The sequence below is a fragment of the Haliotis asinina genome, chromosome 11, assembly GCF_037392515.1.
Source record: "Haliotis asinina isolate JCU_RB_2024 chromosome 11, JCU_Hal_asi_v2, whole genome shotgun sequence".
NCBI classification, from domain to species: Eukaryota; Metazoa; Mollusca; class Gastropoda; order Lepetellida; family Haliotidae; genus Haliotis; species Haliotis asinina.
The window spans coordinates 621226-647936 of NC_090290.1; the positions used below are offsets into that span (position 1 = coordinate 621226).

General features: G+C 43.8%; 1 protein-coding gene across 2 annotated transcripts in view; it reads right to left on the minus strand.

Annotated features, from left to right (window-relative positions):
- Positions 1 to 1295: 1295 nt before the first annotated feature.
- Positions 1296 to 26711, minus strand: part of LOC137255700 (Bardet-Biedl syndrome 5 protein homolog) — a 30453-nt gene continuing 5037 nt past the window's right edge. Inside the window, exons 6-13 of one of the 2 annotated variants that reach the window (XR_010954529.1) lie at positions 25303 to 25349; positions 9253 to 9388; positions 8541 to 8636; positions 7646 to 7708; positions 6622 to 6756; positions 5032 to 5115; positions 3044 to 4143; positions 1898 to 2963 (exon numbers count right to left, since the gene is read on the minus strand). Coding sequence is in view for 1 of the 2 variants with exons in the window: in XM_067793190.1 (XP_067649291.1) it covers positions 4018 to 4143; positions 5032 to 5115; positions 6622 to 6756; positions 7646 to 7708; positions 8541 to 8636; positions 9253 to 9388; positions 25303 to 25349 (687 nt within the window). In the remaining variant the exon portion in view is untranslated. Of the gene's footprint in view, positions 4144 to 5031; positions 5116 to 6621; positions 6757 to 7645; positions 7709 to 8540; positions 8637 to 9252; positions 9389 to 25302; positions 25350 to 26711 lie in introns of both variants that reach the window. The other variant, XM_067793190.1, reaches the window with a different exon arrangement.

The window sequence follows — 26711 nt, forward strand, 5'->3', positions numbered from 1 at the left end:
GTCGCTGATCTGATGGATGCCGATGGTGCCTAGAGCTGTGTCTGTTGCCCTACTGAAGCGATCTTGCACGTGTTGACGGACGATTTGACGGTCTTGGCGTTGTGTGGTCACCCGGGGACGACCACTACGTGGTCGGTCACCTGTGCTGTTAGTGGCGTTGAATCGCACTCTGAGACGTTCAATCGTTCTAACAGAACAGTTGAAATCAATAGCGATGACAGAAGCGCGTTGTCCAGCATGAAGAGGTTCGATGGCTTGTTAACCGCGGCATAGCTGCTGTAGTCAGGAAACGACTGATGTGCGAGCAGTAAGGTTGGCAATTTATACCCTGGATGACCATGAGATGCACGTGCATAGTGCTTTCAATGTTGAGTTTGGTTGAAACGATCCTTGTCCAAAAACAGTGACAAATACAACCTTATTGTAGCTTTATAGTCCGAGTATGGAATGGTACAGGTGTCACAGATTTGTTGAGAGTCATTATGTTTCCAAATATGCCAACATGCAGAAATCAGATGACAAATATAAAATCTAATGGTAGCTTTATAATCAGTGTATGGACTAAGAGATGGCGTCACAGATTTGTTGAGTGCTGCCTTTAACAAGATCAGACATAGTGTTTCCAGAAATGCCAACGTGGCTGGGTAACCAACAAAGACAATGTCAAGTCGGCCAGAAACAAGATTATTATATACTGAGTCAAAAATTCACATTCTTTCTTCAGGGCACTATAAAAGAACAAGAGATGGCAAGATGGTTAAATTGTTATTATTTCATTGCTGATATCTGTGGATTAAGGTCATAGACCTTGAAGACCAGTCCATGACGTTGATTCTACCGCTTTGAAGTACATTTTGTGTCAACATCACAGTATGCGAATCATGCTGGGACTCAGTATAAGACAGAGCCATAATCAAGTTTCGAGCAGACCAATGATCAATAGAGGTGTAGGAGGGTAGCTTGATCCCCTCCCCACTTTGACTTGGAAATAGCTTTCAGCAAATCTAGTTCCTTCAGGCATTTGACTTTAACCGATTGAATATATTGCCTAGAACCCTAGAACTTGGTATCCTTTACAACTTTGACAGGGATGTCATTTAAGATGTATATTGTATATTATCAATTCCTGTAGCAATATCGTGAGCCTGGTCAACAACAGTATACAGCTTATGAATAGAAAATATTTCATTGTAATCTTCCCCGTTATCTGAACTGAAATTAATAGTTTTCTTTTCTTGCTGTTTTTGGAACTTTGGGAATTTAGGTTCATAACTGGACGAAGAAGAATGTTTTCCTAAAGTTTCACCAAGTTTATTTGCAATTTCGGTTCTACTAGTTAACAACTGGTTTCCATCTTTCCAATGGTGAATGGAGCATTTCCCTTTGATTTCTTTCAATCATCCAGACCTTAGATATTGACGTGCGAGAATTAATGATTGATGCAGAAGCATTTTCCGGCTACAGTTATCTACCTACAGGATACCTACCTCCACATTGTAGATACTTAAATCTGCAAGGAGGATACTTCACTTCTTCTTACACGATGCTTCTATATCTACTTCCTTACATATGAAGATGAAAGTATCTCCTACTTAGCAGTGCTGATACGTTTCTTACACTGCATTAATGTCTTCATTTATGTACAATGGTTAGAAGTTAAACATGGGTCACAATAAACACCAGACTCAAGTGATATCAATACATCTCAACATTAGACATTAAACTGGTCAGAATGACTGAACAAAACTTTGGCTCCTCCAGCTCAGAACCAGATTCAGACTGACTGACAAAGAGTACCGAGGGTTGGTTATTGAAGTATTTCTGTAACATCATAAGGGATTCAAACCGTGATACAGTGAATCCTGGCCCTGCTAAGAGAGATTTCAGCAAGCTGTTAGAGATTTATACAAAGTTTATTCAGATAGCTCATACACAATATCACCACCTCTTCACACAGAGTAGATTTGCTGGACGGAATATTCAGTTAACAAACAACAAGATACCATGAATGTACAATGTTTACCTAAATGTCTGAAAAATCAGACACACTTATCTCTAACATTCTGAAAGACAGGAAGCAAAACACTGAATTCTAAAAATCAATTTCAAAATCAGTCAAAGAATTTACAGGAAACAATATGGCAGAATATCTGTTAGTAAGTTTTCATGAATGCAACCAAAACCTGCTTTTTTGTTTCATTTTGTCATAAAAATTGTAACCCTTTTTATGTTCATTTTTCAAGTAAGTTGACCAAAAGTCATAATGTCAATACAGATGTTAAAATTGGGATATTAACAAGACATGATTGTCTTGCCTTAAACACCAGGATTTTAACTTGACTTATAAACATGGGGCCCATGGCAGCCTAACTATTAGTTCTAAGGGTCCTTGCAGGGATAACAATGGTCCTGTGGAGTAGAGATTTCTATGGTTTGATAATTTCTTCAGAGTCTGAAATGAATCATTGATGGACTGATGGGTGAAATGATGCATGTACATTGCAATGTACCCTGTTGCCAATGGCAACTCAACTGGTACTTGGTGGTAGTACTTCTTTACCTTGAATAACACTGAATCACCCATGATGGATGGAAATTACTGCTGCTTTGCAAATGCAAATTGATGCAAGGGAGATAAACTTGTTTATCTTGTGTGGTCTGCAAAAACTAGCGATGGCTATGAAAAGCTTTGCCTCAGATTCCAATAAATACATATTGACAAAACATTCAAATGTAGTCCCTGTGAATATTAAGAAGAGGAATTACTCCACAGTGATTTTACTTAGATACTATCTGTGAGAAAAACAACAAGATGAATGATTCGAATCGTTTGATTCACACAGGTTGGCTGAAGTGTATGATCCGATAACCGTGCTTCAAACAGTTAAAAAATAACATTAAGGTGTTTGGTAAGATAAATACTGTGTTCACTGGTCAGTCAAGGCCCATGGGTTGAGGTACTCCTGATGTATGTTCATGTTCCTTCAGGCTCAGGGAACATAAACAAACATCGAGGGTACATCAACCCATGGTCCCCATGTACCCATGTGGAGATTCAAACCCTTGGTGTGATGAGCTCGAACTTTAACTCCAAGGCTATCCATCCTCCTTTACTGAAGTAAATAACATAAACAGAAATGTTAATCATTTTACATTTTTCATCAACACGTTACAAAATATTAACCAAGTTTAAACACATTCCTTCATTATGTGTACCAAGAATGAATTCACTAAGCAAATTAGACAGTGTTCAAATATAACACATGTACTGAGAAAGTGAAAACCCAAATATAGCATGTTACATATGTAACAAGAAAGTTTGGTAAAATACAAAATACTGTAACAAAAGTTGTCTGTAGATGAACAACATACATTTCAGTGTCATACATATATTTACTTATATCACACATTTTGTATTCTGTCTGTAAGACACTTGGTGAACCTCAGTCCATTTCAGTTTGATGATATTTCTATTCCTAATGTCATCCTTATTTTAGGAACCTGAGGCTTAGAGTGGCACTGTCACCAGACAACAGGGCCATGCTGTCATCACTGGCACACATTGTTTAAAGATCAAGTCAGGGTTATTCCCCTTCTAAGAGTTTGTCAATATGATAACAGTTAAGTCATATCCTGACATCTCCTAAAGACAGATATTATGTTATCACCTCATTGAGACAGTCACTGTGGTAATAGAAACCAAACCAGGCTTCATCATTACAGACATCTGTTGCCATAGTGATGAAGACTAGGCCATTACACCACCATCTTCCAAATGGATTGATTTTCATGGTAACTGAAACTTGACATTCAGTGATACCCAAGTTGCCACGGTAACAGACCAGGCAGGCATCATCATAACAGAAATGAGACATTACCATGGTGACAGTGATACACCACTCATGCTATCACCTCTAAGAAAACCAGTCAGTCAATGTGGTGACAAATTGAGACCTGATTTGGCATGGCAACAGATTCCAGGCAGTTGCTATGGCGAAAAACAAAATGACCAGAGCCTCATGCTAACACCTCCCAGAGTCCAGACAGTGTGAAGCCGTCCCTGAGTTTCTCCACAGCCAGACCAAGCTCCTCGGAGTATACCGGATCGCGGTCCAGTTCCTTCTCCCCATCAGCAAAGTAGGCCTGAAACACATGCTGGGTTGGCTAAGCTGGACAGACATCAGATAGAGCAGATCAATTCTTACCATTACAATATGGCAGAGTTTATCTCTTCGAATAATACTGTATGGTCAGTTTGTCCTGTACTTGTGGATAGAAATCTTACAGAGAATATAAATCATAAATGTTTTAACTAAAGTCACACCAGTTTTATTTCTTGTTTTATGGATCAGACGATCATATTTTTGTGAGAATATGAAAGAAAATAATAATTTTCCCCACTCAAAACACAATATCCTAATGTTCATGTGATATAAGTGACATACTCTCCATTTAGGTTTAGGTTTTCTGAAGACAAAAATCCATACAAGAAGAAATAAACTGGTTTGACCTTATTTCAGTTTTTAAAAACTACTGTATGGTGTGGATGGTAGAGTCTGTGTGGTTTCAAGGTCATCAAAACCACACACCTCAAATTGACACACAACTATCGAGATCTGACATGCCCCTTCCATGTGGTGATGTTAAGACAACCTGAATTGAATTCTGAGCCAGTCAGATCTACTTTGTTTTCAAAGTATCAGACAAGGCGCAACTAACTCCCAGTTTTGGGGGGTGAAAGAAATGAAGTTTCAGCAAAAGAACTTTGTATTGTTGTAGTCTGGAAACAACTGCAACAACAGCGTATCAAAAACTGACAAGACAGTATCACCATTATTGTTCTCCAATTGGAACTGCATAATTACATTTGTTGGAGGAATTTAAATATATGATTTGCTGCTCAAAATGTTTTTCTAACTGATACAGAGAATTAATAAATCTCACCACTTACTCAAAAGGAGACCAGAGATTTGGACAGGGATGGTAAATGTTTGAAAAACATTGATGTGCTATTTTATTTCAAATACTTACAGCAAATGCATCGGTGCCTCCATCATTCTCGATCTCCACGTCATCTGTGACTCTCTCAAGAGTGAGCTCTTCCATTGTCTGGGGCTGAAACAGACACACTTACTCCACAACACATAGAAACATTGTATCGGGCGGAAACAGACACACATACTCCACAACATATAGAAACATCATCTGGGGCGGAAACAGACACACTTACTCCAAAACACATAGAAACATTGTATCGGGTGGAGACAGACACAGTTTCTCCACAACGCATAGAAACATTGTCTCGGGCGGAAACAGACACACTTACTCCACAACACATAGAAACATTGTCTCGGGCTGACACAGACACACTTACTCCACAACACATAGAAACATTGTCTCGGGCTGAAACAGATACACTTTCTTCACAACCCATAGACAAATCATCTGGGGCTGAAACAGACACACTTACTCCACAACACATAGAAACACAGCCTCTGGCTGAAATAGATACACTTTCTCCACAGTCCATAGACAAATCATCTGGGGCTGAAACAGACACACTTTGTCCACAACACATAGGAACATTGTCTCGGGCTGAAACAGACTCACTCCACAACACCTAGAAATGTTGTCTCGGTCTGAAACACACACTTACTCCATAACACATAGAAACATTGTCTCAGGCTGAAATTAGCCACATTTACTCTACATCACATAGAAACAAACGGTCAACTGAATAGTTAGTGAATTTGGTTCTACACTGTTTTTAGCATCAATATCACAGTAGAGAACACCAGAAATAGGCTTCACACATATCATATATCCCATTTGTGTACACTGATGTTGTCACTGGACTGTCTGTCTGGTCCAGAATACCACTGTATAGGTGGAATATTGCCATGTGAAGCAGTAAACAACAACATGACAAGTGGAGCCAGATGGAACTGGCTCATCTGACCTCCTAATCCTGACCTCTGGAGTTTGCCTGATCCTGCCCACTTCCCCTGCCCTCCCAATCATGTCCCCTGGATCCAGTTCCTCGTTTTTCCCCTCATCCTTCCTTCTCATCCTGTTCCCTGAATCCTGCCCCTGATTTTGCCTCCATATCATGGCTCCCAATCCTGCCCCCGGTTTCTTGCTTTCCAATCCTGCCCACTTCCTGCCTTCCAATCCCGCCTCCTGTCTCCTGCCCCTCGTCTTTCCCCTTATCCTGCCTCCTGATCCTGAGTGATGATCCTTCTGGCTGCCATGCAGTCCTGTTCCTTGAATCCTATCCCGATTTCCCCCCATATGTTGTCTCTATATCCTGATTTTGCCCCTGATCCTGTCCCCTGGAATCTGCCCCTGATCCTGTACCCTTTACCCCACCTCTGATCCTGTCTCTGTATCCTGTTCCTTGATCCTGCCCCGACCTGTTCTTTATCCCGTTTCTGTATCCCCTGTAACGTACCCCTGTATCCTGCCCCTGATCCTGCTCCTGACCCCTGTATTCTACCCCTGATCCTGTCCCCTGGTATCTGCTCCTTGATCTGAATGATAATCCTTCTGACTGCCTCGTGCAACCAGCATCAGTGGCTGTGGATCTAAGCAAGAACAGACACATTCGTGTTTGCTTCCTACCTTAGCGTCTGTCTCAAACTCCACACCAAATATAGGACAGGAGCTGTATACACGATGGAGGTTCTGTATCTCCTTGGCTGTGTCCTTGAGCTTTTCCACCGGGTCGATACGGAACCCCAGAACGTAACCCCCACTCTGTCAGCAGAACATAGAACAACAGTGAAATGAGATTAAGGCTGTTATTCAAATTATGAGATGGGTAAACAAGGGAGATAAGACTGAAGGGCTTCGCATGATTCAGGTTTGTCACTTTGGAACTTATCAACACAGAAATGATGCTGAATTATGACCCTCCAGTTATCCTTTTACTCAGTAAATATCTACAAGCTGTCTCGCGGGCAGTCTCCATGAAACCCCTGGATTTCCTACAGGACTGCCAAAATCCCATGGATTTTCTGAGGAATAGCCCTTGAATTTGAATTATGACTTGACATTGCTTTGAGTTGCTATCACTGAATATGATCGTAAAATATCATATGATTGAAAACTTCCAACATTTGGTGCCGATAGATGGTGTCGCGCCTGCAACCCTTCGCTAACTAGCTTGGCGGTTTCATCCCCTAGACTACAAAGGATTGCTGTCAAGAAGGAGATTGTCAGTATGAGCACGCGTGTGCAGGACATGGGTAGAACATGCAGATCATCTGTATTGCATGTGCAAGGCAAGGTGTGAGCTGCCACTCAGAGACAGTTTTAATCCTTTACAACACCACTGGGACAATCTTGGCTTACATTCCATGATAAGTGAGTGAGGGAGGGACGTCATATGCCACTGTCAGCAACATTCCAACAATCAAGGCAATTCAGATACAACGGCATGTGTCATCCAGGTCAGCCAGTCTGACCACCAGATCCCAACAGTCGTCAATTAAAACAAGCATCGATAGCTGATGACTAATTCTAACCCTGACCTTTCCAGGTTTAATCAAAATTTCATTCTGGGGACAATAAAGTGACAATGCAGGTTTTACCCATGGATTCTGAGTTCCACATTATCACACAGTCTCACACATGAAGTACCTACCATTGTGGATGTCTCTACAACAAGAGCTAGTCCAAATTTGGAATCCCGGATTTTCACAGTTTTCTGAAGAAAGAGATTGTGAAGAACAGTCTATGAGTACTTTTTTTCATAAATTTAACACTGAACAAATATATTTAAAAAATAGGTTTGAAATAACGCATGCACAAAAGTAGCAAGTTTTCTCAGTCATTGTTCTTTCTTTTTCTCTTCAAATCTGAAATTACTTCACAGCTTCTTACAAAAAATCTCATTAAAAATAGACCTCAGATCTCATTACCACTAAACAGACATGAAATGGTCACATAAGAATCAGCAACACTGATCAATTAAACAGCTAAAGAAGTCAAGATGTGCCAGTCACAGAGCAGGTGTTTCAAGTGACAACTTCCATTCAGCTTTGTAAAACATTGGTTCAATTTTGATAACTGGACAAAAAAAAAGTTCTGGGTTCCGATCCACACAGCGTAGATAACACTACAACATTTGCAAGCCTGTGATAAACAACAGAGTTCTGACAGGTCGTTAGGTTAAGAACACAGTGGATTGTGACCCTGGTATGTCATCGACTGGTGACATGGTATGGCAGTACTTACTTGCCAGATGTTTATTTGACTGAATTGAGAGATACAACAGGTTTTGACGGAATCAGCCAAAAAGCCGGCAACTCAGTAACTATATTGGTACTACTTAAGGCTGTATTATCAGAAAACACATTCTGACTATCTTTTCTGTGACCTGGTAAGCAATAATCTGACTGGATGAATGAATGATGTTTGACATGACCCTTGATATTATCTTAGCAGCTTTTTGTTTAGCAGATCTTGCTTACAAAACTGAGAAATAACAAACAAACAGAATGCTGGTAAAATACTTATTCTGACAATAAATGACTTACCATCTGTAGATATGGAATGCTGACATTAAACGACTCATTTACATTGGCATGCCAGACGAGTCTCACATTTGTGATGTAGAATGTTCCCAAGTTCCCCTGTTAAGCAGAGATACACTCTAAATAATGGTGTCTTGTCTTCATAAGCATTTCACAAGTAAAACGAAAAAAGAGTAAAACAAACAAAACCTGAAAATAACACAAGCTGCCACTTCTGAAAGTGAGTCTTGATGTATTGATTACCAGATATCTTCTCCACCCATAACTTCAGTGTTAGATGGTACACGGGTGGCTTGTCTCTCATCAAAGTTAACTCATTAAGCCCGAGAACTCCTTCACTTCTCAACACCTGGAACCCCTTGCTGATTGCAGCATCCATAAATATTCCAGTAATATGATGGTGGCACGTAAATAATCCGATCTGGAGCAGACACTCCTGTAACTGACATTTCAAGTAACAAGCCAGTCCATGATGCAATATTCAGTTTGTTAATCACCAGTTGGGCAACTATATGCATCTTAACTAAAATATGCAGCACGAGGCCAGGACAGAAATAGACATTTCTGCATATCCGTCAGTAATAAGTATGCTCTATATAAACATAGTTTATTGCAAAACAATTCATTTTGTTATTGCATTGTGAACTTTTGCCTATGAAGCTGAAATGAAACACACACACAAAAAATATTATTTTACTCAGACACAGCACTGTACCTGATCACTGGATAAGTTCCACACGCCATTGACCTGGTTGTAGATCTGTTCCTGCGGGAGGAGCCGCAGGTGCTTCTCTTGTATCAGGGCCCCTCGAAGCTTCAGGTCACGGTACAGCTTCGACGTCTCATATGCCCTGGGGTACAAGCAGGGCAGGAATCATAATATCATAAAGTTCTTGATGTTTGGGTGCATCTTACTGTATTCTCAGTTGACTCACTTGTGTTTGACACTCAAGGAGGGAGGTGAGAAGACATTTTCTTACAAAATGTTTCATAACTGCATATTTTAGTGATGTTTGGTCCTGTTTGAATCCTGCAATATTTAAAGAGACGGGTGTGGTGTGGGTGTGTGCAGGTCCATCTGCATGTGTGTTGTGGTGTGAAAAGAAGTTAGGAAGATCATTTCGTGCTTCTGTTCTAACATGACCCTTTCATGGTGCAAGTGTTCAGGATTCATCATCTGTTGCAATCAGATTTTCGTAGTGCATCACTGCCTTGTTTCAAAAGTTATCATTCACAAAGCCTCGGTAGTTTCTGTATGCTTCTGGGAAGCCAGAGCCTCTTCTCATTCATGATGTGGGAACATTTCTTTAATTGACAGATCAATGTCATTTGTCATCTCCATGGTTGACAATGGACAAGCTAGCCATTAAATGTCTTGTGTGTCACATCAACAAAAACATCTTGTCGATTGATTCCTGCACTCTCTATTGCTAAGTAGTATAGGGAATGACAGTTCTGGCTCACTTTCAAGAAATGTCTCTACAAAGCCTTATTTAGTAAATAAGGCTTTGGTTGGGTCATTAGCTCTTGCTACTATTACCCCTACTATAAAAAAGTTGGCGGTAATTACTGTGCCTTGGTAGGAGGTAACACTGTGCCGTACGGTACGATCAATAATTCTTCTCTTACAAATCCCCTACCCGGCCCATCCCTCAAGTAGTATAAGTTAGGTTCGTCGGCTTTCATATCCACTTTATCTATGTTGTAAGTTTTGACTGACCATATAGGATCGGTGGCTCGCTTACGGCTATCGCCCTCGTGTTCCCCTATGTCATGTTTATATCGAGGAAACAGTTTAACGTGAACCGCCTATGATCTCTTTGGTGTTCGTAATAAAGGCTTGTTGGGCTTTTTGTATCCCCTGTTCTATGTACTTTTTTTTCTCATCCTCGCTGATAGCAGACTTACGAGACTTGGACCGAATATCTTGTTTCATTTCGTTATATTTTTTGAGTTCAGATAGGATTGAACGAAACTCCTCTTCTGAGATCTTACTGTCAGAGAGTGCCGTGGAAATTCGCTCACTCACTGTGTTCAGCTTTGCTTCGGCCAGAACCCTGATCTCGTCGTGTTTCAATGCCTTACGATTAAGTCTGCGTGATACTAACTTAAGCGCCAACCCTACCAACCCTGTTACCCCAGCCGTTATTTCAATACCTAGCACTATAGGTGCAGCCACGATGGTGGTTAACAACCCAACGCCTGCCGCCCCTAGTCCCATGCTGGTTGCCATAAGGGTAGTGTCAGCCCCGTTCACGATATTGAAAGCTCTATTGTATTTTTTACATAGTGCTTTCCGCGTGTCACGGTCTTGTTCTAGTTGGCGTTTCACATCACATAACTGCCTCAAGCGGAACCCATCTATGGTTTCCAACGTCTTCGCTACTTCCTCTACGACTGGGTACAGACCCATCCTATAATATATATTTTGAAAGATTTTTTAATTGGGTTTCAATTAAAAGTCTATCAATGAATTTGAAGTCTACAAGTTCTAGACTACTAGTCAGGGCAATAGGTGAGAGGTTAATAAAATTTCCTGTTGTAATAGAAACCCCATAAAGGCTTATTAAGTGGTTTATAGGACCCGTGGTACCCCATTGTATAACAATACGACAATATTGGCCTAGGTGTTCTTCATACCAGTGTATTGACACCCCGGGTAAAATTTGGTGTACTATTGAGGTGTTTTCATCACCTAAATAGGAAAAGAAGACTTCTATGATGAGGGTGGAAGGGGAAGATATTCTATCAAGATCACTGCTAAATATTAATTTATGGCCTGGACGAGCACTTAACCCCTTTTTCCCGTAACCCAAAGATTCTGTGTGTGTTAATGGAATCTCTGGAATGAAATCCCCGGGCCAGATACCGTTGTTCCTAATCTTAGAGATATCCCCATGTTCGTTTAATGTGATATAAGGTGAGGTGGGTATTAAGTTGATCAGCCATTTAGGTTTTTTAAAATCTGGTAACGGTACCCGTCTGTACACGTTGTCTTTGAATTGTAGGATGTATAATTCATCTTCCTCACCAGGCTGATCGAATCCCTCCGTATCTCCCAGGTCGTTAAGTGTAGTGTTGGGGTGATGACTGGTCATTATTATACTATTACGATATAATTTCCAACTGGTTTTCTGATAATAATTCAGGGGTTAACTTCATACCCATGAAGTGTATGTTGTCAGGCAGGAAGATATTGATTAGTGATATCTTGTTTCCCACGATCACGTTGACCCCCTGCAGACTGGTCTTGGAGTCGACACCCACCCGCACGTAAACGTTGCAAACTTGAAACTGGTGTTGTTTCACCCACCCGAGTTTGATCCCCTTCACGATCTCGACATCATTCACCGATGGTTCCCCTAGGTAGACTTTGATGATCAGTGTTGAGTTTGCCGGCAGACTCTCTAGTATCTTGACCACGCCTTCGAATTCAGACACCAACTGCAATTTCACGTTTTGTATGGTTGGTTTACTCGATAGCATGTGGGCTGCTATAGTGTTGACTGGGCTGACGACTATACTACGTCTCTGAGTTGGTACGTAAGCCACGAGCAGAATTCCATTGTTCACGACTTTGTTTAGGTGGTTGTCTTTGTTATCAGTGAACACGTAGGGGGAGACGAGTCTAATATTGATAAACCAGTCGTTCTCGGGTAACAACACCCACTTGTCATCTTCGGTGAAGACGAGCATATATGGTTTGTTTTTGACGACGGTAGTGCTCTCAACATCGTCTAAGTCGAACAGTTTACCTCCGAACGATGGGTATATTACCCAATTATTATCACCGGTGTTGACAAGGGAGTACTTAGTGTTTACTGTTGCTCTTGTGGTATCTATCATATCACTTAGGGTTCCACCGGAGGGGATTTCAACGCGTTTGTAAATGTTGTTTTTCAGTTGCAAGGCGTACGATTTACCATCTACTCCGGGAGCGTCGAAACCGCGTGTGTCTCCGAGGTCGGAGATCCCGATATTGACGCATTTTTTCACTCCGGGCCCTTGTGCGCTGGTCATGTTACATGAAGTGTTAAGCTGAGGTATCCTATATTTACAGGATTATGATTTATATCTAACACCGATATTGTCAGCTCAGGTATGTTGCCCTGGGTTAATCTCTTATACTGCCGTGGTGAAAATGACTCGGTTCTACCGTCGTTGAATTTCTCAGTTTTCACCGGCACTGCTCTCAATATAGTGGAAGGGTGACCTCCTTGAATGTTGTACGTTGTGCTCACCTGATCGAGATGAATGTACAGCTCTCGGTACGGTACTAGGTCGGGTAACTTCGTGCCTGTGACGGTTTTTGTTGGTTTTATCTCGTCAGGAGACATACCGAGTATCCTCGCTAATGGTCGGCCGAGCCTCAAGGAGGTTCTTCCGTTGTTGATTAACACCACTGTACCGTTTGAGTCGTTCATCTTGAGTTCGGCTCCCAGGGGTTTGAAGACCTCGTCGTTTAGAGAGCACACGCTGTAGTAGCCGTCAGTTATCTGGCTGCGAGTTCCACTAACGAACAGCTTATTGTTGCTGATATTAATGTTAGTCCATTGCGGTAGGTAGGTGATATCGCAGAGTGCGACTTCGAGTTGACCTGACGTGTTATCGATCGCGTGCGTCAGCTGAACGGCCTCACCGCTAGTTATTCCTGGAAGTGTTATGTACATATTACATATATATTTATTATATAATAGTTTTAAAATGTATTCCCCTGGTGTGTTTTACCCTAAACTGGATGTTGATTTCTCCACCATGAAGATTGTGGTTGCTCCTGGGTTGTATTTCAATGCCCAGCTTTTAGATGTGTTCGATAAGTATAAGCTTTCGGTGACTAACATCAAGGCAGTCCACGCTTGGTTCAACAACCCTATGCAGTTCTGGCAGAATCAATTCAACTTTGCTGTGTGGTGCGCTACAACGGGGTGTGGTGTGGCATTGGCCGACTCTCAGCGTGGACCGCTGAGTCAGTCTGTGTTCAAGTTCCACGTGTACTACCAGGTCAGACGTATCCTTAAAGAGATCAGTGCCCCCCTCCCACAGGACAAAGCGTGGGACGCAACAAACAACCCATACGATAGACGGGCCTATGAACGTATTTGCAATGAATTCGAAATAAACCCGAAGACGGATTGGCGTTTGCCGGGGCCGAACCACGGGTTGGGTATTCCTTCTGATGGCGTGCGATCAGTGAAAGAACTCAGTGATCTTGTACTGAAACAAGGTAAACTACGCCCGGACTTTGCTTTGTCGAGTAATGAATGGAGGGATGATCGTATGAACTTTAAAGGTGGTGTTGCTTTCACAGTCCAGAAAGTGGAGCAGTCAACCGCAGACGGGTGGAAAATGTTCATGCTGGACACGTCGAAAGGATTCACTCGTGCTGGCACAATACGCTTGAACGACTCGATTCGAACGTACGTGTGGGCGCTGTTGGGTGCGCAGTCGCAAACGCGTTCCAACATCATCGGTAAGGGAGCTGCTTTCGAAGCTCAGGAACAGTTCGTTGACAACGTTGAGGATACTATCAATTCTCCAGTTGATCTCCCGCGGGCCATCGACCGTTACCAAAAAGCGTTAGAAAACGCCAGATCGAAAGTCAATTACGTGTTCGGCGTGGGGTTGTACATGGCTCCGAGTGATATGCAACTGAGAATAAAAAAAGTGGTGGGTTATAACAACAAAATAGTCGTAGCCACGAAGGATCAAAAATTGGGTATCAACCCCGATATTAACACCCCCCCTAGCCCACACACCCAACCACGTGAAACGGGTATAGTGGCGCCACCCCCGGAGCCTAAAGTTCATGTGTCCCCCACACACCCCTATATTCATGTGGGGGTACCCCCCTATCAGCAGCATATTGATAATAAAACAGCCCTAGTGGTTGGCGGGGTAGCTTTGGGACTTATTTGGTTAAAGATTTCTTAGCCGCTACGTACACCAGACCCGCCACGGCGACGATGGCTGCCCACAGGTTTTGACTGAGCCACATGGCAGTTTTAGACAGAGCGCCCAACAACCACGAGACGATGCTACCCAGGATGCCGGGAAGGGCTTCGGCGGCTTTACCAGCCAGTTTAGCTAGGCCTTCCCCGAGTTTTTTTAATCCAGTCTTTAACACCCCCACCGCCACTTGGAGTTCCCCCGCCGCCGGCAGGCCCCACAGGGGTTCCCCCTGTCAGTGACACCGCCAGGGTTGATATGATGAAACCCAATGCAGTCAGAATACTGGCGATGGTGATCCCTTGCTCCCGGAACAATATCCGAATCCTGTTGGCTAAAGTTGTATCCTCGTTCAGTATTCTATCGATTGTTTCCCGAATACGACTGATCTGGGATCGAAGCTGTTCACGATTCGAGGAAGCGGCTTCCAATCGTGTACGTCTCTCGTCTTCTAAATCACGTATTCGTTCATTGATACGACGCTTCATATCATCGTTTTCAGTTTCGTTGAGTTCGGTTTTTTCCCTAGAGATGTGCTCGTCGATTTCGTTCAGTTTCCCCATGTTGTTCACGAGTTCTCCACGCACGCGTTTCACGGCTTCGTCTAAGCCGCGCAGTTCCCTTACCGGAAAGTCAAACCCCGGTAACGGTTTGTCCCAGTAGGTGCTCAACAGTTTTTCTATGCTGTCTGAGGCTTCTGTGGCACGCTGTGGTGTCATTTCATCTCTAGTGGTGAGGTGGGATCTGGTAGCTTGCAGATCTTCTTTAACGGCCTTAGGTATTGCACCACCGTAATCATTCATGTTTAGATTTTTACGGATAAATTCGACACCATGGCGGCTGGCTAGAGTTGACAAGGCCAGTGGTTTTTTATTGCGCTTGTTAACGAGGTCAACCCCTGGGTCAGACTTAAGGCGTAGAACACCCTTTGTATCAATAAAAAAATTATCAAGGTATCGGCCCTGTGGATCAACGTAGTTTTTATCACTTCTTAAACTTTCGTAATAATCATCTACCGTTGTTGCCAAAAGTTCTTGGTTCAATGATGAACTAGTAAATGAGGTCTCCTGCTCATCATCGAATGCCTGGGCACTAGCGCCCGGCATCTCATCCATAGGTATGTCTTCATCCATTAGTATTTAAATATATTTTATTTATATATAACAATGTACGGCAGAAAATTAGATCCTTTCAGAAAATTGAGAGAGCCATTAGGTGCCAGAGCCGTGCGCCAGTCGGTGACTATCACCAACAATCCCAGCAAGATAGACCAGAATCAAACTCTGCTGGTTAGATTTCCAAACCTTGGTGAGAATGACCTCATTGTACCAGGCACTGTTCGACTGGCGTTCAATATCACGTTGACCTCCGACAACGACAAACGCGAGCTAGTGCGGAACGTGGGTCGAGCTATCATTAAGAAAACGACCGTCAAGATCAGCGGTAACGAGGTGCTGAGCATCGACGACAGCGACGTGTTTCACTGCTACAGGGATCTCTGGAAAAGCGAGGGAGAACGAGTCAATGATGTGTACCAGGGTATCAGCAAATCAACCCGGGCGCGCATAGGGTACGTCTTCACGACAGACCAGCAAGACAAGCTATCGGCCGGTGAAAAGGCCATCGCTCTAGCATACGGGAATCGATTCTGCGTGCCGCTCGACTTCGAGTTGCTCACGGGACACGCGCCGTTTTACCAGGCCGCGCTGGGTGATAGGCTAGAATACGAGCTCACGTTTAACGACTATAGCAAAGTAGTGCGTACGCCGAACGGTGATGAGGCCAGTTATGCCATAGACAACATCTCTCTGGAGTTTGACATGGTCACTAGCCCGGAGCTGGCCAGGCAGGTTCGAAGCCAGTACTCTGGGAAGATGGCCATTCTGTACGATCGCGTACTGAGACATAGATCAGTCGTGCGAGATAAGAGCGACACTGTGTGGAATATCAACCTGAACGTGCCGGCGCGATCGATGAAAGGTATCCTGGTCGTCCCCGTGGAGGATTACGAGCCATTCCGGAGGGACAGCGAGAAGTTTTTCAACCCCGAGATTGAAAAGGTGGAAGTGACCATCGAGGGCGTGCCCAACCAGCTGTTCAGTCATGGTATGAGACCACACCAGCAGTGGGATGAGATAAAAAAGCTACCAGTGGGGGACTACATAACAAAGGACCTGGACCTCGGCTCCGTGCAGATCGGTGAATACCTGACCACCAAGTACGCCCTATGGTTGGACATGCGATCCACGGATGATGATAAACTGCACGGTAGCGGGCGCCGTATAGATAACGGCAGCGAAGGGATAACCATCCAGATTACTAAGAAGGCTCAAACCGCTGGTAAGTTGAAATTATATCTGTACGTAATTATGGACGCGCAACTTAATATAGACAATGGGAGATTCGTGCAAGCCATCTACTGATGGGGGGTACCCCCCACTACCCACTGACCCACACTGCGCCATAGTGTGCGGGCAGACTGGCTGTGGGAAGACCGTTTTCGTGTTGGATATGTTGGAGGGTTACTACAAGGATGTGTTCGATAACATCGTTATCATGTGCCCTACTCTGAGCATGAATAAAACGTACGCGCGACCTTGGGTGATGACGGACCCGGACGTGCACAAAATCGACCCTGGAACACGCCTGCAGGACTGGTTGAAAGCTCTTCACGAGAAATTTAAAGGGGAACCGACGCTGTTTATACTGGACGACTGCAGCGCTAATCGCGAGATAACAAAAAAGAGAGACATGCTATCGTACCTGGCCTTCTCCGGCCGGCATGCAAATCACAGCGTCTGGGTGCTAATGCAGAAGTTCAACTCGGTGTTGAAAGACCTCAGGGAGCAGACGCGATGGGTGGCCTTATTTCACTGCAAGGACAGGGATTCGTTTGAGGAGTGTTTGAGAGAGAACGATGTGATGAGTAAATTAGAACGGGAACGTGTGAAGAAACAGCTCGCTGAAACTAAACACGCTAAGCTCGTTCTAAAAACCGACCAACCAGTAGCATATATAGTATGCTAAGCAAAGCTAAGCTAAAGCTAAGCAAAGCTAAGCAAAGCTAAGCAAAGCTAAGCAAAAGCTAAGCATAGCTATGATATTTGAAGTATTTGTCGTGTGCAACTTAACCTTCATTTCTCTGTGTTTTGTCTGTATCGGGTATTATATAGTTAAAACTAAATCTTACTTGTTATATTATAAGATGGAGTGTGAGGAATTGCTCGAACAGTTGGGGGGTACCCCCACTGTGTTGGATTCCCCCAAGCGAGAGAAACTGGTGGCGTTGGCTGTTGGCGGCAAAGCCAAACATTACTTTGGAGACTACACTCCGGATAAAATTCACAAAATGCCAGCCGAAGAAATCGATAAGCTGTACGCTAGATACGAGTCCCGGCTCGGAGCAGAAATGACAAAGACAATAGGATCGGCTATGACCCAGATATACACCGGTATTGTATCACACTTCCTTCCCATTCCACCAGAGCGCCGACTTTACCTGTGGGAGGACCTCGAGAAAGACCCTTTTATCGAACACGCCGTGAGCTCTATCAGCTGCGGGCTGTACCACAAATATGGTATGTTGTTGGCTCCAGTGACGGCGGCGATTATCACGGCAAAACATTGTCAATTTGAGAGAAAGAATAATAATAATAGTATAGATGGATGCTGCACAGGAAACCCCAGTGGAGGTACCCCCAACAGTGAGTTCCGAGGTGACGGTGGAGACCCCACCCCCAACAGTGAGCCCCGAGGTGACGGTGGAAACCACTTCAACAGTAACCAGGCAGAAGAATCCTAAGAGAGTAGCTGCCGGTAAAAAACGGTGGTGTAACCAACATAAAGTGACCAACCCCCGACTGTTGTTGGCTGTAGGTGTAACTGCTGCCGTGGTTATAACATGGTTATACGTGGGGGTACCCTCCCACAGTGAGCCACCACCCAACAGTGAGCCCCCCACGCCGCCGGCAGGCCCCACTATTGACCCGCATATCATGTTATAATTTTAATATTTTATATCATATACATAATGTCTGAGGGGAAAACGTTCGTCAACGACGCATACCACGCCACAGTGGTCGCCAGTCTAGCCGTAGGGTACGCTCGGTTGACTAAAATGGTGCTTAAACAACCAACTATCAAGCTAGATTTCAACCTGCAGGATATGGGTATGCTCATAATGAACCTTGGTATGGTGATGGCCACAAAAGACATCCTAGTAAAACAAGGAATAATACCTGATAATATAATGAAATAAATATAGGATGGCCACGATAGCTATGATGGTCGGTGGGGCGTTAGTGAATGCCCTGGCATTTTCCGGGAGTAATTTCCTCTTCTCGAAACTACGAGATGATCACGCGGCTGAAATACAGGAAGAAAGGAAGCGACACGATCTCGCTACTGAGAAATTACAAAGGGCACAGGCTGAGTACGTTAAAAAACGCCTCCAGAGGATCGATTTTATTAACGAACAACTCAAGCGTGAAAACCATGCCATTAAAACATTCAACGATGTCGATGAAGCAATGAAAGAATACTATCTACTCACTGGTAAACAATTGGAACCGCTCAATAAACCCACACTCGCTCAGTACTACACACCATCCAAGGGACAAATGAATCGTGAACTGGGCTTCATAGTGTTGGGTATAGCAGCTACTGCGTTGGTTGCGAAGCAATTAAACTAAAATACCTTTATAAGTAAACATGAGACCCGCTCCATACCGATGCGAATACATACTTATGGGGAAGACCGAGGCCTGTGGTAGGAAATGCAGGAATCAGGGGTTCTGTTGTTTCCATATGGGAAGTCCTAACTACACGTGTTCTGTGTGTGGTATCGGGGTTAAAGGACACTACTGTCTATGTAAAGCTCACGGAGCGAACGTAGTCAGACATCAACTCATCTACGAGAATAAAAAAGGCTACATAAAAGAACGTAGGCGACTGCTCAAGATAGACTCCAGTGCGTGAAAGGGTTACCTCCCCTTACTGTGAACCAATTAGACATTGGTTCTCTTAGGTGTAAACACGATGTCTACTGTAAGCGAGCTCAAGAGGGTCGCAAAACAGAGAGGTGTTATCGGGTATTCTAGAATGCGGAAGTCAGCATTGTTGAGATTACTAGGTTTAGAAGCCCCTCCTACGGTAAAACAATTAAAAGCTCAAGCAAAACAGCTTGGACACACGGGTTATTCAAACCTGGGGAGAGCCGGGTTAACCGCATTGTTATCACATGCCCCCGTAGCACGTCCCACTGTAAAACAACTGAAAGCCGAGGCACACGATTTGGGTTTAGGCGGGTATTCCCATATGAGAAAACCACAGCTTTTAGAATTATTACGGCAGAATAGAGCTATTGACCTACAGTTCGTGAGCACTGAGCGCGCTGTAGGTAACTATTTGAGAGGTTGGCGCATGCACGTTGATAGAAACATAGACATTATAGATATCAAGCCTCTGATAGCTGATAAGGTCAACCAGGAACTAAATAATCTAGGAAGTATCAAGTTTCAGATCACAGTGAAAATGTCGCTCGATAAGCAGGTTGGGGGCCCCACAGGGGCCACTGAGTATGTTCAGCCTTACTTCCGAGGTCAACAAGAGGTCGTCACACATGCAGAGACCATTGACGCATCAATCGATACAAGTTTTCAGCAGATACGAGAATACCTAGAACGCTATACACACTTGGGGTCCGGGTGGGCTGTAGATAAAATCGATAATGTCTATCTAGACATAGCTAACTACGTGCCGTTCAGAGGCGGGTCATACCTAGCCTTGCCTCCCTACTATAGGAACAAACATGCCATAGTAAACGTTAAGAATAGAGGAAACGATTGCCTTAGGTTAGCTATCAGGTCAGCCTTATTTCCAGCTGGCAAGAATTCAGATAGGCTTTCTAGTTATCCCCAAGACGATGGGCTTAATTGGGATGGTATAGATGAACCCACCCCCATATCCCAGATCACTAAAGTAGAAAAACAGAATAATCTGGCTATAAATGTCTTTGGGCACGAAGGTAACACAACAATAGTACACAGGGTCAGCCCGGTGAAGGATCGCCAAGTTATCAATATATTCATGATCCAACTAGGTGAAAAGTATCACTACACGTGGATAAAACATCTCAGCCGGTTGTTGCACGACCAGTCGAAACACGATGGGGAAAAACACTTTTGTGTACGATGCCTACACGGTTTCAGTCGAGCTGATTTATTAGAATCCCACCGGGATGATTGCCAAGGTGTGGGGCAGACGGCCATACGAGTCGACATGCCTAAGGAAGGTGACAATATCCTAAAATTCAATAACCACAAGAACCAAATGTCTGTGCCTTATATTATATACGCCGACTTCGAAGCCTTAGTTGTGGGTGGGGATTCCCCCACACTCCCTAGTGGGGGTAGCTTCACCCACAAGACACAAGAGCATAAAGCCTGTTCGTTTGGATACATTGTCGTCCGTTGTGACGGGGAAACGAAAGCTCCGGTAGTGTATAGGGGCCCTGACGCGGCTGAAAGGTTTCTAAAGTGTTTGCAGGAGGAAGAAAAAATTATTAGGAATGCATTGTATAAAATCGCTCCCATGCGTATGACCCTAGCCGACAGGCTAGCTCACGCTAGTAGCACTCACTGTCACGTGTGCGACTCACCACTTAACGGTGATTCGGTGAGAGATCACTGCCACATAACTGGTAAGTATAGAGGCGCCGCTCACAACGCGTGCAACCTCAAGCTTAAAATCAACCCTAAGACAATAAACATCCCCGTTGTCTTTCACAACTTGAGAGGGTACGACTCACACTTGATCATGCAGGCCATCGCGAAAATCGATGGTAATATAACGTGCATCCCCAACAACATGGAGAGATACATCTCCTTCAGCTTAAACGGACTTAGGTTCATTGACTCGTTTCAGTTCCTCCTGTCGTCACTCGACAGTCTGGTCAAGGCCAACAATACCTTCCCTATCACCGATCGATACACAGACGCCGAGACTAGACCCCTGCTTATGAGGAAGGGTGTGTACCCCTATGAGTACATGGATAGTTGGGCCAAGTTCACCGAGACCAGACTACCCCCTATTGACTGCTTTTATAGCAAGCTGAATGAGGCGTCCGTCTCACGAGATGATTACTCGCACGCGACTAACGTATGGAATAAACTGGGTTGTAAGAACCTGGGTGATTATCACGACCTGTACTTGAGGACAGATGTACTGCTGTTAGCCGACGTGTTTGAAACGTTCAGGCAGACCTGTTTAAAGCAGTATAAACTCGACCCCGCATGGTATTACACCAGCCCAGGTCTGTCGTGGGACGCCTTGCTTAAAAAGACCGGAGTTAATTTGGAATTGCTAACAGATTACGACATGCACCTATTCATTGAGAAAGGCTTGCGAGGTGGGATTTCCATGGCATCCAAACGATACGCGAAAGCAAATAATCAATACGTGAAAGGTTACGATCCTAACAAGCCAACCAATCACATTCTCTACCTCGACGCAAACAACCTGTACGGCTGGGCCATGAGCCAGTATCTACCTACAGGGGGATTCGAATGGGTACCCCACGTTGATGTTATGGAGGTTGCACCAGATTCGAACAAAGGGTATATCCTCGAAGTTGACTTAGAGTATCCCAAGGAATTACACACATCGCACAACAGCTATCCCCTTGCACCCGAACGTATGAGGGTTAACACAGACTGGATGTCTGAGTACCAACATAACTTGTCAGGTGGGCGTGTGACAGACGTTGAAAAACTCGTGCCTAACTTAATGAATAAGACCAAGTACATCGTTCACTATCGCAACCTACAGCTGTACCTGTCGTTGGGTATGAGGCTGACCAAAATACACAGGGTGCTCATGTTCGACCAGAGTCCATGGATGGAGCCCTACATCAGAATGAACACAGACCTACGAAAAAAAGCCACCAGTGATTTTGAGAAAAATCTCTACAAGCTCATGAACAACTCGGTGTTTGGTAAGACTATGGAGAACCTGAGGAAACGCGTGACCGTGAAGCTGGTTCGGTCGAGTGAAGAAGACAAGCTCAGGAGATTGATAGCCAGTCCGGCATTCAACCGTAGTAAGATATTCACAGACAACCTGGTTGCCCTACACATGAAGAAAAGTCACATAAAATTCAACCGGCCTGTTTACGTGGGGATGAGCATCCTCGATTTATCCAAACACCTGATGTACGACTTTTACTACAACGAGCTCAAGAAACAGTACGGCGACAGGTGTGAAGTGCTGTACACTGACACGGATTCCCTGCTGATGGAGATTCGAACCGAGGACGTGTACGAGGACATGAAAAAACACCTCGATTTATACGACACCAGCGACTACCCTAAGACCCATACCCTACACAGCACGGTAAATAAAAAGGTCCTAGGTAAGATGAAGGACGAGTGTGCTGGCACGCCCATAGCCGAGTACATAGGTTTGAGACCTAAGATGTACTCCATACTGAAAGCCGACAATAGTGAGATCCGGAAGGCTAAGGGGGTTAAGAAGTATGTGGTGAAACAACACATCAAACACGCCAGATTCAAGGAAGCCCTGTTCAAGACCCGTACCTTTAGACATAAAATGAACACACTTAGAAGTGATGGACATAAGATATACGGACTGACTATAAACAAGACGTCCCTGTCGCCTATGGACACGAAACGTTGGATAGCTATTGATGGGATAAACACATACGCGTATGGACATGAAAAAATTTGAGGCTATTTACTACAGCCCGCGTGGGTACTGGAAAGGAGCTAGCGCAGTAGATAAGCTAGCTAAAATAGCGCGAGTACCCCCGGAGGAAGCCAAAGCGTGGCTTGAAAAACAAGCCCTGTGGCAGATCTATTTGCCGGCACCACGCTACGTGCCTAGAAGGAGGTTCGGTATTAACATACCTAATAGCGTTCACCAGGCAGACCTACTGTTCCTACCCCACGACAAGAGGTACAAGTATGCCTTAACCGTAGTGGACGTAGCCAGTCGTTACAAGGAAGCCGAACCCTTGACCACGAAAGATTCGGCCCAGGTAGCCAGAGGATTCGAACGCATATACAAACGCAGCCCGCTGACGTGGCCAACAGAGCTGCAAGTTGACCCCGGACGGGAGTTCATGGGTGCCGTGTCACAACTGCTAGCCAAACACGATACAAAGGTCAGGCGTGGCACGGCCGGAGCCCATCGCAGCCAAGCCATAGTTGAGAGATTTAATAGGACTTTGGCTGAGCGCTTGTTCGGCTATCAGTATGCTAGGGAGATAGCCACCCCTGGAAAACGATCGACTGAATGGGTCACGAGGTTACCCAAGGTGGTGTTGGCAATCAACCATGAAGTCACCCGTCTCACCGGTAAGAAACCGGCAGACGCTATCAAACTAAAATCAATAGTTGCAGAGTCGGCCGCTCCATTGCGTGGGAAGGAGAAACAGATACCAGATAGGGCCCTAGTGAGGTATCTATACCAGCCGGGGGAACACGAGGGCGATAGCCGTAAGCGAGCCACCGATCCTATATGGTCAGTCAAAACTTACAACATAGATAAAGTGGATATGAAAGCCGACGAACCTAACTTATACTACTTGAGGGATGGGCCGGGTAGGGGATTTGTAAGAGAAGAATTATTGATCGTACCGTACGGCACAGTGTTACCTCCTACCAAGGCACAGTAATTACCGCCAACTTTTTTATAGTAGGGGTAATAGTAGCAAGAGCTAATGACCCAACCAAAGCCTTATTTACTAAATAAGGCTTTGTAGAGACATTTCTTGAAAGTGAGCCAGAACTGTCATTCCCTATACTACTTGCTAATTTCTGATTTCCAGGAAATATGACCATATTAAAACAGAACTTAGGAAGACATGACTTGAGTAGCCTCTGTTGGAAGAGAACGAGGATCAGTCATGTTAGGAACATTATACTGTTCAACACAATATACCAGCACTACTGACCACTTTACCAGTTGAGGAGAAAAGCCTTTGTTCACGTTTTCACTTTGACATGTTTAGATTTATGAAGACACATTAAGGCTGGGATTTCTCACAGCAATACATCTATATTCTAAAAGTGAAAGTTGCAGTCACATTATAGAAGGTCCTTATGTGTAAGAATGATCAAGTAATAAAACTACTGCTGTATTTACATGTTAGAAATAATCACATTGCTCTTTTATGTGTGTTCGCATGATCAAATAATCACTGTGCCATTGCACCTAATGACTGAGGATAACATTTGATGCAAATCACAGTATAACCCAGCTGCTCAATTATCTACTGCTTTATTTTAGAAAAACATGTGAACACTTCCGGCAGAAAACACTTACTGATGGAACTATGAGTTTGTCCCAATATAAGTTCACCTATGGTCATCGATGGTTTCTGAGTATTTCTCATACAGAATGCCAGTATAGTTCCTGGTGAAGGGGATGATCTCACATCTCTAAACCTACCTGTGGGAAGTTTAAACCTACTTGTGGCATGTGTAAACCCCCTGTCAAATGTCTAAACCTGTCAAATGCGACATGTTGCAACCTACCCATAAACCTATCTTTGACATGTCTAAATCTACCTGTGGCATGTCTTAATCTACCTGTGACATGTCTAAATCTACCTGTGGCATGTCTAAATCTACCTGTGGCATATCTCAAGCTACTTCTGACATGTCTCTATCTACCTGTGGCATGTCTAAATCTACCTTGACATGTCTAAATGTACCTGTGGCATGTCTAAATCTACCTGTGGCGTATCTCAACCTACTTCTGACATGTCTAAATCTACCTGTGACATGTCTTAACCTACCTGTGAACTGCTATGATTGAGGTGAAGAGCCGTGGAGATCCTGGAATCTGAAACACCAAATCTTCAGTATAACTCTGCAGACTTTTTAAACAGGAAACCATACACACAACACATACACAAGTGAGGGAAGACCAACTAAGCCTAAACAACATAATAACCCTACTGCCCCTTTTGCCAACAGTGGATATTTAGTTGTCTCCTAGGAATCTTGTACGAACAAGTCAAGTGAAAACTGCTCAATGATTGTAAATTTGACTAGTAGGCATGTTTTTCCTCATCTAAATTGTACAAGCAGTCTTCTTATGTGCATTTAATGTTTATTTTGAATCTTTTAGAGTCACAATTATCTTCAAAAGCAAATTCCATGATGTAAACCAAATTATAAGGCTGTATGTGATGGTTGGCATTGTAAATTTGGTCAGGGCCGGCAAATTTTTCAACTAACCAGCGCTGTGGTATGGCAGAAATTTTGGGGAGTTTTATACCCTCCTACAATATAGTTTAACTTTATGATATTCCAATATTTTCATATCATCCCCTGGTATAGACCTTTTAGATAGTTCAAAAGTTAGCACAGGCATTCCTCCTCAGTTCTGGATGAACATGTTAAACCTCAAGTTAAATTGTGAGTGAGTGAGTTTAGTTTTCTGCCACTTTCAGCAATTTTTAGGCAATATTACTACAGGAGGCACTCATTATATGAAGGGAATCGAATTCGGTTTTCCAGTGTGATGAGTGCATGCTTTCAACCACAAGGCGACCTTACCACATCTTCAAGTTTAGGAATTGTTTTAAACCAACTGATGAACTGTCTAAGACACCCTTCCAGTCATACTGAAGACCTTACTGAATGTGGAGGCAAAGCTGTAAGAGCAGTGAAGGAGAGTTCATAATCAGGACAAATGTGAGGTTCAAATGAATGATCAGCTGATATTGGCCTGAACAGGGGAGGCAACTCTGAATAGATCAGCCTTCCTAACAGTCACCACATCACAACAAATCTGAGTACCCTAAGTACTCATAACTGTTGACTTTTCAATTCAACATTGTGGTTGCCTTAAGACCTGCTAATACATAAAGCTCATGCTGGAGACATTCTGAGCCCTCTGACTCAATGTGTTTTGCTATTTCATCACATTTTCCACATGACATGTTATGTAAGATGACGAATTCTTTTGTTTGTAAGGGTGAGTGAGTATGGTCATGTGCCACAGTTAGCAATATCCCAGGAAAATTAGGTGTCTTTGGTGTGACAAGTGAACACCTTGACCAAAAGCTCTCATATCACTCCCGTAAGGATGAGACCTACCAATACTTTAATCTGTGAATAAGTAACTGACTGAATTTAGTTTTGGGTCGCACACAGGCATATTCCAGCTATATGGTGGCAGTCTGGGCCAGACAATCCA